The 16,373-nt window shown below is 39.5% G+C and overlaps 1 protein-coding gene across 1 annotated transcript; it reads left to right on the top strand.

The window, feature by feature from the left end:
• The first annotated feature begins 966 nt into the window (after window positions 1–966).
• On the top strand, window positions 967–15,712 carry LOC145787617 (protein PTHB1-like). The gene is made up of 22 exons (XM_082599394.1): window positions 967–1,144; window positions 1,603–1,765; window positions 2,230–2,408; window positions 4,517–4,691; window positions 5,150–5,228; window positions 5,994–6,081; window positions 6,746–6,971; window positions 7,398–7,579; window positions 8,083–8,162; window positions 8,457–8,513; window positions 8,793–8,895; window positions 9,359–9,466; window positions 9,848–9,988; window positions 10,392–10,481; window positions 10,967–11,124; window positions 11,728–11,880; window positions 12,454–12,642; window positions 12,816–12,941; window positions 13,284–13,377; window positions 13,673–13,730; window positions 14,082–14,155; window positions 14,938–15,712. The coding sequence occupies exons 1-22, from the start codon at window positions 1,033–1,035 to the stop codon at window positions 15,060–15,062; spliced, it is 2,760 nt and encodes a 919-aa protein (XP_082455520.1). The 5' UTR covers window positions 967–1,032; the 3' UTR covers window positions 15,063–15,712.
• Window positions 15,713–16,373: the final 661 nt, after the last annotated feature.

The raw sequence follows: 16,373 nt of genomic DNA on the forward strand, positions 1-16,373 counted from the left end.
AATAGTTCCCCGGCAACAAGACTTCAGCAATCGGAAACTTCACTCTGTCAATCTCGGTGACCGGGCCTGCGTCAGTGATTCAAAGCCTCTACAAGTATGCGAAACTGCTAGGATTAAGCTCTGCAAGAAGTTTTCCCAGTCCGAGGATAAAAATTCAATCAATCAATCAACATATAGAAAAATGAAAATATAGCATATTATGATAATGTTTTGTGACCAGACAGTTTGACCTCAGTTATTACGTCACATGCTGGGAAAATGGAGATGTCCGGATTTAAATGATCCGGGACATTTTGCATATTTCAAACATGTACTATGTTTCTGTTACTGACAAATAAACCATTAATTGATTGACATTTGTAAATTTGCTGCCGGCTCTGAACAGTGAACACCCCCACACTAGCCTGTATAATATACATGTTTAAATAAGTTTCTACCTTCTCTAATGCATATATCTGAATTATAATTGCATCCTAGGCAAAGGCTACTCTTCATTACACTTTCTTACGGTACCTTTTCCATGACCAGATCAAAACGGATATAATAAAAGCATGGCCGCTCTTGCGCAATGGTAAAATTGCTCGAAACCCGAAATTTACTATCGCCATCTAGTGGTTGCTGTTTTGAACTTTTATTTGCTACATGGCGCTAGAGTATTATTTTCCGATTTTATTGATGTTTTAATGGCAATTCTAGGTTCACCAGAAGAGATTTAACAGCAAAGTTAGTGCAGACGGTCAGAAAGTTTTCAATTTTATTAGGGACCCAGGGTTTTGGGCCTAGGTGAAATATTTGCTGATTACTGAAATGTGAAAAGCGGTTTTAATCTAATTTTTAGTGCAGAAATAGGGATAGTAATCTTCTTACCTGTGCCATTTCAGTTTTTGAATTTAAGCAAACATTAGCCTGTTTTATTTGAAATTCATGTTTCGGGTTATTTTACCAAAAATTTGTGTTTAGGGGAATCACTATATGCAGTCTATGATAGAATAGTTTGCTGCCTTGATGGATATGCTGAACTAGCTGGTGAGGATGTCTTTGTTTCAAGTCCATGAGTGGTGGAGGAGCTCTCATGTTGAACAAGCAGAATGCGGGTCTGGTTGTTTATGTGTTGCTAACATTGACAATGCTGGCGATGGCGTTGGTAAGGTTTAGTTTATAATTTGAAATTTAGTGCAGTACTCGGAATGATGATTGAAGAGTTAATATTTATTGTCGTCTCGTTTTTGTTTATAAATTGTAGGTGTTATTGTTATTGTAGTGTTATTGAAACTGTCTGACATTTACTATAATGCATGTTGAAAAGTTTGGGTGTTGATCTGGAATATAATCGTTCCTAGCAATGCAGTGGTTGCAACATTCATCTGATAAATGCGAAAGTAGAAGCAGACATATATATACACATTGTTTTATTGTTTTTACTGTAATTGCTGTTACGGCCGATAGTATAAATATTTTCAATTAAAAACAACTTGTATATAATTAGATTTCCTTTGACAAATGTAATGACAAGTTGATTAGTATGATTAATATTAGTAAATATGTGGTAGGGTTATTAGTAGTAATTAGCAATATTAATAATACCTGCATATGTTTTGATAGACAAAATTATAGTTGGAAGTTACAATGGATTTCTATACATTTACACACCTCAAAATAGCAACAATGGCAAATCTGGCATTCCAACTTCAAGCTCATATACCTGTTTATTGGAAGTCAATCTGCAGTATCCTATATTACAACTTGCAACTGGACGGTTTATGTCGTAAGCGCAAAGCACTGATGTTTCATAATGTGATACACCCCTCACATTGGTGATGTTTACTTGTGAAAGAAAAAATATAAGATAAATATTCAAATATATATAGTTATTACTATCTGAATCTTTAACAGCCTGTTTCACGTTTAACGGATCATCAGAAATTCTTATTCAAATAGAATTCATTCTATTGATCTGATGAGCCGTTAAAGCTGAAACAGGCTGTTAAGGATTCAGATAGTAATAACTATATTTGATTTAATTCGCTCTGCTTTGCTTTTTTGCATAGCATTGAGCACTTTTTGTAGTATTAATAGTTTTTATTGTTTTAAAATAAATATCCTGTATTTTATATATGTAAAATGATCTGTTTATTATTAATGAAACTGTTTGCTTATAAAAAGAGCTTCACTTTCGGTACACTACATACTTTCTACCAACTACCTTTGTCCATGTGTGCTTCTTATTAGAATATCAACGAACATCACGCTGGCAGTCCTGCATCCACAGTTACTTTCAGTGTATCAGTTTGTAAAAACCACAGGAGCAAGCGACCAGATGGCTGAATGCAAGAAGCAATTACTTTTTCAGCATAAATTGGAAAGGTCAGCCATTAATATGACGTGGGGTCAGTTTGGTGGCATTAAAGGTAAGAGTTTTAAAGCTTCTAAAACTTTTTAAGAATCATTTCATGATTTAGATCAGGGGTGTGCAACCTTTATTACAGGAAGGCCATATATAAATATCTGGGTGAAACCGCGGGCCGCACATTTATTTAACATTTTAACATATTTATTATGCTTTATAGTAGTTGCAGGCACAAAAGAGTAGTTTGTTTGTTATTCATGTTATTCTTATGGCATTATTAGAGGTTATTCCTTGCAGAAATAATAAGATAAGACACATAAATTTCTGAAGAAAACTGCTAACTTATTCAAATTTATTGTCACACTGACTACGAGTTCAGTGAGAAATTTGCAGCTGGTTTCTTTTTTCGACGACTTTTTTCAAATTTACTTTAATGGAAGTGCTCGCAATTCGAAGTCCATTTTCCAGGTGTTCGCCTGTCAGAACCGATCGATAGGGATATTTTATGACGCCAATTTTAGAAAAAAATTGTTCGCACAAATAGACTACGTTGAGCCAAAAAGAGCCATTTTGAAGTCATGAATTTTTTCAAATGTGGAAAGTCATCTTGGTTGAGATGTTTTCGGTAAAAATCAAAAAATGCACGACTTCTTTCAGCAGTTCATAAAATCGTGGCAACATGCAGCCCTTGCTTAACCAACGCACCTCGGAAAAGTACAGTAGATCTTTATGTGCCGTGTTGAGATCATCCAGAAACTTTTGAAACTGACGATGGTTGAGCCCTCGTGCTCGAATGAAATTACTGCCATAATAACCGGACTCAAGATGTGTTTGAACTTCAAGGATTTTGCGCACAGGTTTTTCTAGTGAATGATAACTTGCAATAAAAAATTGCTATGTCATCATTGATTTTTCTCTCCCTCAAGGCAGACTTCAAGAGACCTATGAATCCAATGCTAGTTCCGGACATGGATCAAGCACCATCAGTTGCGATTCCGCATAAGCTGGACAAGTCCAGTTCGAACTTGTCAAAAGCATCAATTACTTCAGTAAAAATGTCAGCACCAGTAACTTGTCGTGCCTTTCATTGACTGTAGTGACAGAAGCTCTTCCGTTTCGTTCAAGTCTTTGTCCACTCCTTTTTACAAATATGGCCAACTGTGCTATCCTTCTAATCCGTATTTTCATCGATCGCAAAACTCCATGAAACAAAGTTCTTCACCTTATCTCTGAGAGTGTCACTAATATCACAAGCAAAATCATCTATAGCCTACGCCTCGCTATCGTCCACCGTGACAGACTTATTTTCTCAAACTCACTCTTCATTTTAGGGCACGTTTCTTCTGCGACATCGATAAGACACTGCTTCACAAAATTACAGTCAGAATACGGTTTCATAGTTCAGCTATTCTCTGTGCAAGCTGTGCCTCTGATCTACTGACGTTCCAAATAATTAAATACAATCGGATGAGCGGCGGCCGGTGGGAGATTTCTAAAATAGTTAAGAGAAGGTGCTAAATGTACAATAATCCACTCTATAATGAATTGTTCGCACGTGCCAGACTAACCTAAATTATAAACACGTTTTGCGGGCCGAACACAATTCAAAATTAGCACATCTTTGCGGGCCACACAATTTTTCTTCGCGGGCCGCATTTGGCCCGCGGGCCGCAGGTTGCACACCCCTGATTTAGATATATGTGTATTGCAAAATATCCAGAGCAGCAAGGGCAGGCAAATTGTGTGATACATCTTTGGCTATTTGCATGAATGCAAATGCATTTAAAGAAACAGTTTTTCTCTGTTTCTGATATCTAGCAACTGTATCTGGGTCTGCTACTATTCCGTGAGTCCGATTCGGTGAGTTCCTAACCTCTAACCCCTAACCCTAAAACGGCAATGATAATTAGGCTACGGTACCCAATAATTTAAAAAAAATTTGAAAAAATCCCTCGTTAAGGGATCGGACTCACCGAATCGGACTCACCGAAACTGGCCATTCCGACTGTATCTTGTGCTTTATCTTGAGTTTGTGGTTCATTAGCATACCGTAGTAACTTTTAAAATAGTACCACCAGCATAGTAGGCCTACTGTAGTTAAATAAAATTGTTATCTGTTAATTTGCTCATCATTTCTTTGCAACAATCGGTTTATTATTTTGTTTCTAGATCGTGATTTTATGTGTGTTCAATCACTAGATGGCACAGTCTCCTTCTTCGAACAAGAAACATTTGCCTTCACGAGATTTTTACCCGGATTTTTATTACCAGGGCCACTGGCATATAATAAACATTCAGATTCGTGTTTAACTGTTTCCTCGAGCTATATGTTGGAGTCTTACAGGTAGTTCTTCAAATTACAATTGTTGATGTTGTTGCATTTTTGGTTATTCAGTTGAGGTAACTCTTTGCTTCTGACTTTGGCTTACAATAGCGTTACAGCGTTCTCGATAGGATATTTTTATTAACCTGCTCCTTGAAAAATTTTCTATTGCCTGTTGGTTGCATTTAACCTTAAATAGGACTTCGGCACAAAGTTTTTGTTCTCTTGATATCTTTTCGTTTGAACTCATGGGGTCTTTCACCACCTCAAGTTGGTGATATCTTCCGGACTGCCTCGTCAGTGTCCTGACTTTGGAAGAACCGGTGCCTTTGTAAGAAACTAGAAGTCCTTGTAGGGATCCACGATTGTAGTGAGTTGTTACATTTCTTGAAACTTTATCCTGTTGGAACACAGCTTGACTTTGCAATTGCTTTCTTACCAACACTAAGAATATTGTTAACAATTGTTAACTTTCTCAGTTACCAAGTACTTGCCGTTGCATCTGCCGCCAAACATGAAAATGAAAGTCAGGCGATATCAAAAGGCAAACGCATCGAGGTAGGAAACCATTTATTTTAATTGTGCTCTGTTAGAATTCACATGATTTTGTTTGTGATCAGCAGAGGATGCCGAGCGTGTGTTTGACACAATATAATATTGATACCGGTATGTTCCCTATATATATTTTATGCTTTGCTTCAAAACCACAAAGCACAAAATGTAAAGAATCACTTATAATCACCAGGCGAAGTGATATGGTAACAACATGTATATAATGTTCTTGCAGTGAATTTAAAAGGTTCTTATCAACTGTAATGACAATTGGCGAAATAGCTACCTACAAAACAACTCAGACAAAATATTCAGATATAACTATTTCAATGATAAATTCGCTACAGATTTTTTTTCATATATTATACCTTGCTTAAACATTTTGTTATATATGCATTATGCATCCATTCAATAAAATAAACATCATTCAAAATAATTGTGTTCCAAAATAACACTTCGTCACTGAACTTTTCCTTAAAACTCTGCCTTGGAATTCTGTTTGAAATTTTTTTTTGAGTTTGTGTAATAGATATGGCCTGGTAACAACGCGACAATGCCAAAATATTGCGGCTACAAAACAACTTGTAAAGATTTGCAGGAATTATTTGGTTCTTCACTTTCAGGACTATCAGCCTTGTAGTATATATTTAGACTTAGACAACATGATGGTTTTTCCGAACGTGTTTTAAAATTCACAGTGCTTGAATGAATCTTGAAGTTGCACTAAACATTAGGAGGACAGTTCTTGATCATCTTTCTGATCTTTTCCAGGCGGATTGGACGTACAACCTTGGGGAATATGGATTTGAAATAAATGTTGTTGAATTTTCCGAAAGAAAACCTCTCATTGCAGTATTAGGTATGCCTGGATTGATTTCATACTGGTATGTACTAGACGTTGCCAGAAACAATCGTCTAACCTGGCAACACTGTTGCAGCACCATTTATCGTAGTGGTCAACATGTTGTCATGTGTTCCACGCCTCGTGTCCAAATCGGCGACGAGTGCGGGTTGGTTTGACATCAATGCCACCTGCTGTTAGTTTTTTAAGCAAGTTGGGTTCCTTCCTGGGACTAACGGTGGACGGTGTCTTGAATGGCAATCAACTGCCTGGTGTTTAAAGGTTTTTTTCCTCCACATCCTAACTTAATTCGTTCAGCCCCCGTGACAGCTGGCTTGCCCCAGAGAGCAGAGTGCTGAGAGGTTTCTAACGACGCCGAGGAAGTACGTTGCTGCTGTTACGTTACTGTTTTCCCTTTGCTGTTCCAATCCCGGCCGAGATTCACACTTATGTATCTCAGCTGAGCTTCTAAACACAGAGCGCCTGTTTTTTGTTCTTTCTTTTTGTTTACTTATGTGGCGCTTCAATGGCGCGTGTGCTGTGGTTGACAATAACCATGTAAACATCTCATTTCTGGCTTTGATGGAAATTTTTCTGAAGCCAATATCATATTCATTTTTAATTTTGATTCTCTTGTTAGAATTTATTTTTGAGGAAGCAAACTTAAAAACGTGTCTTTCAGGAGAACGTTCGCTGTTCTGTTTCGAATCTTCAGGGACTCTCCTCTTCATGAGGAGATTCGAGGAATCACTCGCTTGCTGCAAAACTTTTCCTGCCCCCGACGGTAACAGCCTTCAAACCATCATGTGCACTCACTCCAAGCAAATCCTCGTCTTCAACAACGCGAAGCTGAAGTGGGCTGCTAGAATAGAAGACGTTCCAATCGTTGTGGAAACAGGCACATTCATGTAAGTTTCTTTTTATAGACTTTCACAGAACAGCAATTCCCATAAACCACTTGGAACATAGATCAGTACTTTAACTGACATTTAGTGTTGGAGTAATAGAGTATTTGCAAATTGCAATAATACGCTCAAAGCTCCACTGGTTGGATTCAGCGCAAGTAGTGTCTGATTCTGCCATTCCTGGAGCGTATTTAAATCGTTTAGTTAAATCAGTTCAATATTTGCATCGTAAAGTAAGATTTGGTTCTATAATATTTGCTTTTCAATGTAAGAATAAAACGCTTAATGCCTTTCACAAAACTGAAATTTGGTATCAATGCTAAACGAACCATTTATTTGCTTATTGTTTCCTATATTTTTATCAGAGTTTTTCAAGACGCTTTATTCAATCTCAGTAGTCTCACCTTGATTTAGCTTCTTTTGTGACAGGGGAGTGAAAGGGATGTTGGTCTTTCTAAACGACCAATGCCAGGTATCCTGCCACTACCTTGGTACTGCCCCTACTGTCTTTGTTCTCCCTCGCTCCCAGCACAGGGATATGACACATGACAGGGTTGATGTAGAGCTCGCCCAGATCAAGAAGAAGATCATAAACCACCACGCCTCAGAAGGTAGGATCAGTTATCTTCCTCGTTTCATCACTGGGTGGCAGCACAGAGATGTTAGACTTGAGTTTAGCTTTTAGTTTAAACAAAGCTTCAGTTCATTTAATATATTTTTGCATCGGCCATTAAAGCGTGGAATATATTTTATCTTCGTATCATACAAAAATTGCATCAAGCAACTCGACAGCGTACCCTATTGATGAGAGGCGTGTATACGACCTCAATAGCGCATGACTGCATGATACAAAATAACATACTTGTAGGTGGATACGAAGATTGGCTTTGTTGCCACAGAGGATGCGACTACGCAACATGCATTTATGATTAGACAGATAGCGTGGTGAAGCCAACTGGCTGACGATTTTCGGGGTACTGGTTCGGTTCCCAGGGAGAGCAAATGTTTGTGGCAAGATATTTACCGACACGGCAAAATGAAAGTTGTCTATTGTAGCATGTGTAACAAACCATGAATGCTTGGTTAATTTTATGCCTTTCTCCCTTTGTTCCAGGCGATAACCTTTCCACACAGACGACAAAGGAAGACTTGAAAATACTAGTTGTGGTGCCAAAAGTTTTAGACAATACATCAGTAAGGGGTTTTTCGTGTTATTTGGAAATTTTGTTAGAGATTATCTATTAATATTTTCTAATATGGTGCTACTGGTTTTTAAAGGCTTCTTGTCGCATTTGTTTGAATTATTATTCACAGACAATTTCAATCAAGTCACTGCTTATTTGAATCCTTTCATGTCTTTCTACTCCCACGGTCTTGGTACCATGCTTCACTTGTGATGTCAAGTACTATAAAAATGTGTATTTGTGACGTATGTTGATGACATCATGTGGTGCGCATTGCCTCTTAATTTCTGCTACTATGTGACAGGTAGCCTCCCAGCATTTGAAGTCAACCCTGGAAGAGTTTCCTTCTGTTACTGTCCAGGTAAGCGGGGTTTGAAAGGTGAATCTGGTGAATCTGGTGTGTTTGAGTGAGGGTTGTCAAGTCATTGTAAGTAAATTGAGTGGGGAACATTCATAGAACCTTAAATTTCTTACCGCATCAATCGTCATAGCTGAGAAAATGTAGCAACTTATCCATGCGATGAAAGCAATCGCTTTAACATTATTGTACATACAGTGATTGCCGCCATTGTATTGTGTATTCTGTGACGTCATAGAAGGCGAGCGTCTGTAACGATCCTTTAATTGTTGTGTTGTCCAGGTCTCCCTCAAAGTGAACCGACGCGTTACCGATGTACAAGTGGTCGTGCCGAGGAACAAGCCGATGTTCACAACCCTAAACAACATGGGCATCCCTGCTATATGTGAGGACTGTGATATCAATGATGATATTGCGCGTTCGTGAATCGCGTTCCATCACACAGATGTATTGCTCTCTGCGGTTTACAAAGCGAACAGTGCCAGCTTCTATTCCTTTGCTGAATGCCAAATAGACATAAGATTTAAGGTTTTTGTGAGTCCCGACAAAATATCGAATCCACGTGAACTGATTCTGAGGCAAACGATGTGACCACTGAAATGTTGAACCAGTTTTGCGTTCATTTCAGATTTTATAAAATAAACAATAATATTATTTGAAAAAAAGACTTCAACCTACATCAATTGCACGCAATGATACAAACGCGTGTCCAACGATTGTCTTGTGACGTCATAAAGATTACTAATAATTACGTCATTGTGACATCAGCCGCTTTATCCCGGTTGTTAGTTCAGCCTGGTCTAAGGGTCTCAATGCGTTTCTCTGAACTTTCACTTTTGTACTTCCAGCGGAACATGAACAACCTCCAGTGGTGCGGATTTCTTTCTTCTTGGAAAGTCGAGATCTTCCTTCTACTCTCAACCAGTGCATCTTCACAAGCTACAAACAGGCCGCAGGTATGTAGCACCCGGAAGCAATTTTCGAAAGGGCACTATTTCAAAATTTGACCAATCAGAACGGCGCTGATCAGAATAGCGTGATATGTTGTTCACAAATCAATGAAGCGTGATGCCGTTTTAAACAATCAAAAGGATGGCGGTGCAGAAGAGTTGAAGTGTTGCGCTCCTACTGTCTCATAATTGAAAAGCAAAATGAAAATGTTTCACTTACACAACCATTGATACCCGAACGATTCCTCTTGATGTTTATAATTGAAGTCACAAACGATTGTTATTGTTTGTGGGAACGTCTTATCCACGAATAGATCAATCTCACAATTGGCTCATTGTTGTCAGTGTTGCCCAACTCTGTTTTTGTTACAACGACTTAATTGACAGGTCATCCGCTAGTGGTGACGTCAGAAATACGTTTGCCGTTCTCATTGGTCGCATCTGGTGGGAGCCCTGTCAAGAAGTTGGATCACCGGATTACTTTGGACACGGATAAGCCATGTGTGAACCTTCTCGAGCTATTCCCTGGTGAGTTTAATAGTTTGTCACAGTGAAATAGTTACGTAAAATCTTGACTTGCTCAGTATCATTAAGTAAATTATTATACAATCAGGGCTTCCAACTATGAACAAAAAAAATAGATAGCTGCCAACAGTGCCAAGTCTACAACTTCCCACAGTTGTCGCAATGTTCAATGAAATCAGTACATGCGTCTTGTTACTGATACAGTTTGCATTTGCCCGAGAAGCATACCTGCCCTTCACTAAAGGATGGTGGACTGGTGGTGCACCCGCACTTGGCAAGGAGGAATGAGGATAGTAGGCTGTCACATCTGCATCCTTGTGTAGTTGATGGGGAACTTCCCTATCATGTTGTCTCCATTAAAATTACCATGGTGCTGGTTTCAAAATTCGTCATCTTTGTCTTTCAGACCTTATTTGTGACGAGAGCGGCCCCAATTGTATCGGCGTCGACTACAGAAATGGCTACAAAGGAACCGTCCTGACCTCGAAGACCTCAAGTAAGACATCAACTCGATCTCTGTATGACGTCACTATCCACAAAGAAGTGATGCGCGGTAGCAAGTGCAACGCCTCGTTGTAGTCCACCTGTTCACGCGATGATTTGTTGCAATTTCAAAAGTTGCAAGGTTTCATATTAACTTAACACAGCCAGTGGTGCGCGACGGTTTAAAGTCGAACACAACATTAGCAAATGGAAGATACTTTAATTTGTTGAACGACTTGACGTGTTGTTGACTGGCTCAACTTTTCACAATCAAAATTTTTCAAAATCAAATTTTTCAACTCAAAATTTTGATTTATCACGTTTGGCGTAATTAACACTAAAATATGATTAAAGCCTACGAATGTGCCTCCAAGGAACAAGCCGCTGGCCATGTTACCCTTAAGTCTCACATCTACTAGGGACCAAATGAGGCGCATGGTATTTTACTTGAATTGTTTCTACCTGTTATTTCAACGTTTTGTTTTTGGACTTGTTCAGATCGTTACAGGATACAGTGTGATGAGTACGACGGCTTGTGGCTGATCACAGATGAGCTAATTCACCGGCTCCACCAGCAACATCCGGACATACGTATCTCCAGCCAGGAGTCTCCCTCCTTGGAGGATTTTGTGCCGATTGTGGATTGTCATTTTAGAGTAAGAAGTTCAAGATGTTGCTTAAAAACTAGATTGATTTTTTTTGGGTATGTGAAGTCTCTTAAAAACTAGGACAATTCAAGGCTGCACCTTCACAAACTATTTAGCGACACTGCAAGCATTTCCAACACATGGTGACTTCGTAATGCAATAGATTGCTTCCTATACTCTCAGACAGTGGAAACATATGCGGCTTTGCGTGAGACTGTTTGGTTTGAGATACAAAGAACTTAGGGATAAGAAAAATACGAAGAGAAGAAGTGAAGAGAAAAATATCAGATACACCGTGTCGCTTGCAGTTGTGAGAGAACGCTGGCCTCAACATTGTCTTGCTGAGTACAAGACACAACGATACACAAGCTCCATTGTCTTCCGTGTGGCACCAAACCTACATCTATGTGAACACCGCTGGTTGCTATGCCAACCTGCTCTTCTTCATCAATAAAAGAAACATCGAATCATATTTCCTAAGTTTTTTTTAAGGTAAAATATTGAAAGAGTTTGGCTTTATTATGGCACAAACGCACAAACTTAAGTAACAATACAGGGCTTCGCTTGTTTATTCTATTTACAACTTTATAACAATGATCCTTCCTCTTCCAGCTCCGGCAAGAGGAAGATGAAATCCGCTCCCTGCTGGAGCATCGTGCACATCAGTACAGAGTGATCCAACGTCGCCTCTTAACCAGGTTTAAAGATAAGACTCCACAACCTCTCAACTGCCTGGACACTCTCTTGACAGGGACACATGCACAGGTGGGTCACTCTGGAGGAGCTAAATAAAAATTAAAAGTATAGGCTGATACATATTTCCAAAGTGGTAAATAGTGAAGTTTCAGAGATCTCAATATTATTATAAAAACCATGTTTATGGATGCAAAAGTAACATTTCCAGTCTCTACCAAATTGTAAGTTCCAATATGTATTTTTTTGTTTTTTTTCTAAAAGTATTATTGCTCTGCGAGTACATTTGTTTTATGAAATTTAGTTTAGTTCAATAGTTTCTTTAATTTTCGCAGTTTATAATAGTTGTGAATGTGACCAAAAACATTTGAAGTTTGAGAGGTAGAAAACATATAATTGGAAACGTTTTCAATTTTTTTGTTCTTTCTGGCCATTGTAAAGCCGCAAATTCGAATCTCGAGTACAGAGTTACTACCTTTCAGATGTAAGAAGTTAATTGAATCGTCTGGCGATTGATTATACCGGGCTCAATGAGCCATTCGGTTGGGGTCTTGAATCTTAAAACTTTTCGCTGATGCCTCTCTTTCTCTTTTCGCTGTTACTTCTACTCAACGAGTTCGTCAAATAAAACTTTTCCACTTTCAGTTGCTGGCTCTGGCTGATGCCATTGAAGAGAACAACGCCATCTTACGGTCACAATGCACCAAGTTAAGCAGCGCATGTAGGCTCCTTGTGCTCCTCGTCAAGCTGTGGGTGGGATTGTCCCAAGATGAGACCGACTATCTGACCTCAGTGCTCAGTGTAGACCACACATACAATGGCAGCAGTGCAGTGGTAAGCCATGATTGCTTAATAATATAATATTCAATCACTGAAAAACTGCGCATTGTTGCATTTATTCTATCAGGTTATTTATGACCGAACAAGTCAATGTCAGTGATCACCTTAGTTGATTGGCAGCAGCTGAATGGACCACCAACGCTGTTCTAACGTCTTGTTACGTTTAGGGATGGGAGGAAACAGTTGATTCGGCACTGACAATGCTGCTGAAGACCAGCCTGTCCAAGACCGAGGGTGGACACCACTTTGCTCCCCCCAACAATTCACTGGACACCCCTCAAGACACTGTCAAGGTCTCATATTGTTCTAAAATGTTGCGGCCGTGCCAGATGTTAAAATAATTATCCTGTTGCGGTGTCAAGCACGTCATAGCGTCCTCGCTTCTACCTTTTTTCTCGACCTATATATTGTTTTTCGTTGTGATGGTCAGAAATAAAACTAAAAACAAACTGAACTTTTTCTCATGCTAAAAATGAAAAGCATGTCTAATCCTTAGGATATGTAGTATTATTATTTACTTACTAAAGATGCACATTTTCCCTTCAATAAAAACTTTTATGTTTCATTGCGGTGACACTCTTGTTGTCTTAGTTTGTGTCTACCACAGGTTCAGAAGCTTTTGATGATCTTTGCAGATTAAGAAGCACTTGGCTATTTTGTTGGATCGACTCGGAAAAGGAGGAAAGCTATTACCCTCCCCACACAGATCTTACTCATCCCCCGTCAAAGGTGGGTGCGCTGGTTTGATGGTGATCCAGTTGTGTTTGTTTGGGTGTAACCCCTAACCAAGTCAAATCTATGTTGTGTGAGGTTCACTCTGTGGAGGCAGACAGACTTCAGCAACATGCTGACTGCCGAGTCACCGATAACAACGCAAGGACGATTGCAAGTTTTTAACTTTGTCTTCGTCGCCAAACAGCGCTCTGGATTGAATGCACCAATCAATGTGAAAATTCTTTATATTGCCACGTGCGAACGCTTTTGGGTGAATTGTTTTATTATTTTAATATTCTGCATATTACAGCTACCCCAAAGCAAGAGAGCAAGCGACCACAAATGAGCATCCTTGACGAAGCATTGGAGTAAGATTTCATCCTGTTTGCATTCCATGGTTTTGTTGATGTGTTTCTCTCATACACCTCTGGGTCGACAGCAACTTGTTGCTCATGCCATTAGAGGGCTAACAGTTTTATTCTAGACCAGTATTTCTTGAATCTTCTTACCCGAGGCTTTTACTTCACTTGTTTTGGTTGAAAAAATTAACGGCCCATTAGTTCTCAATCTCTTGCAATCAAAGCTTCCCGCCTCATTTTAGCCATTTGGGATTGGGAACCACTGTTCTAAGCAAACGCCACGGTAGTTGCGCCAGAATTGTTGCAAAGTTGTTCATTAAATGTTTTCTGTTTGAGTAATCCGTTATGTTGCTTTTCTAGCCTCTTACCCCCAGAAGTAGACGTGCGTCTTCCTGAAGTGAGCATCTCCGAATCTTCCATCTACCACGACACAGGTGACGTCAATGAAGTAAAGTTAGTGAACCATTTGAAAGGTGGTTTCCTGTTACGCTAACCCCGACGAGCTTCTTGATGACGGAAGTAATGACATCTTTAGTATTGGTGTCGTAAGTGCCGCCCCGATGACAGCCCACGTGTTAGTGTGCCTTCAGGAAGGCACTTTAACATGCAGATATCCAATCCATGGACTTCTGTCCAATCCAACCACGAACCAATGAGATGCTACGTTATCTGTCCAATTGTGACCATATCAGCATTCAGCCAGAGAATTACATGAAATTATTACTTTGAACTTTGTTTGGTATTTACAGAAGAAAAAAGAGCTATAGTAGAGGTGGGAATCAAACCCACATCAATGTAATGACTACCAATGCGCCAAGTCAACCGATGGCAAAGCATTGATTTAATTTAGCTAGAATTTGCGTTTTTCCTTTATTCTTTCTAGACGCAACCTTGATGATGTCATGAACAGCGTAGCTTCTGATTGGTTCGTGGTTTATAAGAAATCTGCTTGTTAAAGTGCCTACCGTGCCTTCATGTTGCCCCCCTCAGATAATGCACTCCCTTATATGACAAACTGTGAAATGGGTCCCCCCAGCATGTCAGCTTTCCAATAAATGAAAGTGAAGTCTGAATGACTCTTGGTGGATAGGTTGTGGACTGTTGCCCGCTTGGTTGGTAAGTTTCTTAGACGCCGTCCCTTGATGTCAATGAATTGGTTCCAGGGTGACATCAATGTTCCGCCGTTGTTGTTTCAAAACAAATGCTTTTCATGCAGATGACGTCATGGAAAACGTAGCTCAGCCAGGTTCTCGTCCAAGCGACGATTACGACTACGCAGTCACCGATGACGTGGAAACCTCTTACGATGACGACTACCGTGACATATTCGCTGACAACTGACGTCATGGCTCGCGGCATCATTGTTCACGTCACTCACGCCCAATCTCGTTGGTGACGTCACTGGCATGTGATGCCAAGAAATTCAATTCCCATCAGCCAAACCAGCCATTTTGATAAGTTTTGTTGACACGTGATCAGTTACTGGATGTCTACGATTTCCTAAACGATGCACAAACTTAGATTGACGGATTTATGGTGGAAACATGTCATTACACAGGGAGAAGTCGCTCCCGACTGGTGAATGGCTGGTAGGATGATATTCATTGCCAGGCCATAAGTTGACAGCCCACAGACATAAAAATACCTTTTTACTTTTTTGGCATCCCATGAAAATTTTATTGTGTTTGTCACATGCGACGATGCAATTGTGGCGTTGAATCACCGATTCCTCACTCTGCTGTGCTTGGCAAGCGGTAACTTACCGATGGGACCAGCATTGCACTCGGACTGGTCACTTCAAGTGGATATCAATAGTTTGCAGTAACGAAGAGTAGCAACTTCGAAGTTGTGGTGCTGTTGCTATACTGTGCATTGAGATTATATTTTTGTAGACGGTTTTCTTCACGAAATAGCTAAAATGTTATTATGGTAGACGCAATTAAATAAATTGTAAATATTTATTAACAAAATAATACACTATGAGTATGATCGATAGCGTTTCGCACCATCTTCTGTCAGTTGCGTTGACAAGGGGTTACTTTTGTTCCCGAGATAGTTTTAGGGGCCCGGAGCCTTTCTAAGAGACCCAAAAATTTGAAGATGTGTATTTGGAGGGAAGACGTTCTGTAGAACCTGCCGATAGAGCAGGGGTTCTTGAACTTTTTGGGCTACGCCCCCTTGACGTCACTTGTAAAACTTTGTGCCCCCTTTCTAGTTATAAATTAAATTCAAACTGCATACCTTTTACATGTTTTGGATTTTAAAACAAAGTTTATTTTATATTTTCCATCATGCATTAATCAAAAGATTAAGTGGAACACAATCCACTTTTCCTCGCATTAATGAGAAGGGTGTATAGTTGCTTTTTTGAACCAGCAGTTCAATTCGTGGCTCTGTTGAAGACGAGCTTGTGTCTTCACACTTCAAAACAAACTTTCACAAAAAATAACGTCACAATAAGCCATTGTAACCGAACAATGGACTAAATAAAAAACGGAAGAATAGGTGCAGGAAATTAAAGTCAAATCCAGGTCACATTGCCACTTACCAGACAATAATCGTGACCCAAGGCAAGGTGTGACCTACACTTCTGTTCACGACTTGTGCTAGTGTGCTACTGTATTGTACAACAACCTACCACGTTCGCGCCCC

Source organism: Aplidium turbinatum, chromosome 2 (genome assembly GCF_918807975.1).
Source record: "Aplidium turbinatum chromosome 2, kaAplTurb1.1, whole genome shotgun sequence".
Lineage (NCBI taxonomy): Eukaryota > Metazoa > Chordata > Ascidiacea > Aplousobranchia > Polyclinidae > Aplidium > Aplidium turbinatum.

Bases quoted from the DNA above. Each gene is read 5' to 3' on its own strand.
- LOC145787617 (XM_082599394.1), top strand. From the start codon at position 1,033: ATGTCTTTGTTTCAAGTCCATGAGTGGTGGAGGAGCTCTCATGTTGAA. The intron at 6,972-7,397 runs GTAAGTTTCTTT...CTTTTGTGACAG, and splicing joins GTGGAAACAGGCACATTCAT to GGGAGTGAAAGGGATGTTGG. The intron at 11,125-11,727 runs GTAAGAAGTTCA...TTCCTCTTCCAG, and splicing joins TTGTGGATTGTCATTTTAGA to CTCCGGCAAGAGGAAGATGA.